The sequence below is a fragment of the Priapulus caudatus genome, unplaced genomic scaffold (assembly GCF_000485595.1).
Source record: "Priapulus caudatus unplaced genomic scaffold, Priapulus_caudatus-5.0.1 Scaffold511, whole genome shotgun sequence".
NCBI classification, from domain to species: Eukaryota; Metazoa; Priapulida; class Priapulimorpha; order Priapulimorphida; family Priapulidae; genus Priapulus; species Priapulus caudatus.
The window spans coordinates 204,786-206,678 of record NW_014577572.1 but is presented as its reverse complement, the minus strand read 5'-3'; the positions used below and the strand labels follow the sequence as shown (position 1 = coordinate 206,678).

At 53.4% G+C, this 1,893-nt stretch overlaps 1 protein-coding gene across 1 annotated transcript in view; it reads right to left on the bottom strand.

Annotated features, from left to right (window-relative positions):
• Window positions 1-205: 205 nt before the first annotated feature.
• The window catches only part of LOC106811169 (protein trapped in endoderm-1-like), a 7,081-nt gene continuing 5,393 nt past the window's right edge, over window positions 206-1,893 (bottom strand). Inside the window, exon 2 of the mRNA XM_014814713.1 lies at window positions 206-248. Coding sequence (XP_014670199.1) covers window positions 206-248 — 43 coding nt within the window. The remainder of the gene's footprint in view (window positions 249-1,893) is intronic.

The following is a 1,893-nucleotide window of genomic DNA, read 5'->3' as shown; positions in this document are numbered from 1 at the left end:
TTGGGATGGCGCAAGAAAGCGTCCGAATATACTCGCCGTTTGTTAATAAGATACACCTCTTGAAAGAAAAAAACGATTACGTGCGCGAGGCGCGTGTACGCAGCTTTACAAGACATCGCTATAAGGACCCTAAAGTGTCGCTCACTCTTCGGCTAAAAAAAAAACGCTTTAAAAAAAGTTTTAAACCAGAGAAGAGGGGAGAGTCCTATCCGAGATTGACGCGGATCGTTATCGACAGGTGGCACACCCTAAGCAATTCCACGAGAGCCAGATTGCAACACGAAATCACGGCAGAAACAGCCTGACGCGTGCAGGAAATTTTTTCGAGCAGGGGTTAAGCAGTATATCGACACAAACACATTGAATGAAACGGCGACGCCACGCACACTACAAAGGCACTCGAGACTGGCCGACAGGCAAAGCGGTAGTAGAACAAGGATCGCAATGCCAATACGTAAACAAGGGAGGGCACGCTACAGGGATGATAACGGCTGGGCAACGCTACAGGAATTGTTAACTATGGGAAGCCTATGGAAGTGGATCTAGTTAGAAGCAGCCGAACGGCTAGAGTACATTTGGCATCAACAAGCTCCCGGCGTAGGCGAAATGAGGCAGCTTGGTGGCTAAGCACTGCAAAACAATATGCAGCAACACAAGAGCGAGAAAGACAAAGAAAGCACGCCGCCAAACACGCGCACAACAAACGCAAGCACAGACACCCCGCCACGGGCCGGAAGAATACTAACCCAACCGCGGTAGGCCAGCTAACGACTCGGGCTATTACACACACTGCTCGCCGCCGCTAGGCAAGACAATCGCTACGACCGGAGACCGCCAATCAGATAAGGTTTAGTGTTTCCGTTTGTGGCATAAGAGAGGGGCATTTTGCAGCAGAAATTGTCGGTAGTATTACCAGTCGGGAAAACGCACCGCGCCCGATAGACCGCAACAGAAGGTTAGGGGGCGGGTCAGATACGGTCGCACACCTTCGTGTCGCGCCAGTGTTGTGATGTTCGGGTGGCGGGCCAAAAAACTAATCGCTCTTGTCGGAGCAGCGGCGGCAGAATGTTTCATTAATTCACGGAGACAGTGTTTTGGAGAGGGTTACCTAATGCAACGTAGAGAGGCGGCTCACGTCGGCTCCGAACAACGAGCAGTGTCCGAAATTACAGTCAGTCAGGCGGGTGAAGCAGCCTCTGCGGAGTAAACACAAGTCGCTTTTAGGGGGTGCCCTCGGACGGGTAAACATCCCTCCGGGTTTTGGCGTCGTAGCAGCACACTGCCAAAAGATTATATATTTTAGGGCCGTAGACCTTCCCGTTGCCTGCGAAATCAGGTGGGCATAGATTTTTCAACGAGCTCAGCCCGTTACCATAGGAATAGCATGTCCATCCTATCAGAGCGGCGCCAAGGGAGATCGGTACCCCACTCTACGGCTCCAAAGTAGCCTACATCGCGCCGTAGACACGCACTTCCGCCGCTATCCAGGACCAAACGCATGGTGGGAGTGTCAGAATCAAAGAAGGTGGGGTACGGTCCGCCGGGACACACATCAGACCACTACAAGCGCGGCCAAAGGAAGTTACCAGCGAATTCGGATTACAGATACTGACAAAAACGGCGCCGGCATCACCGACCGGTGGCAAGATTAGCTGCCTTCTTAGGAATATACACACAGCAGAGACCAGGAAAACAGGGGAAGTGGTACGTAAGCGACAGGAGGACCGGGAGCGGGCGGACAAGAAAACTAGGGCCCCGCGCTACGGGAGAAGACGATGCCGAAGAGCCCGCCCCAAGGCGACATTACCAACCTGCATCATAAACCACGTTAGACAAGCGTCACACAGTCATGGCGACGCCCGGCACGCACGCAGCCCTGGGGCTCAGCGCGCC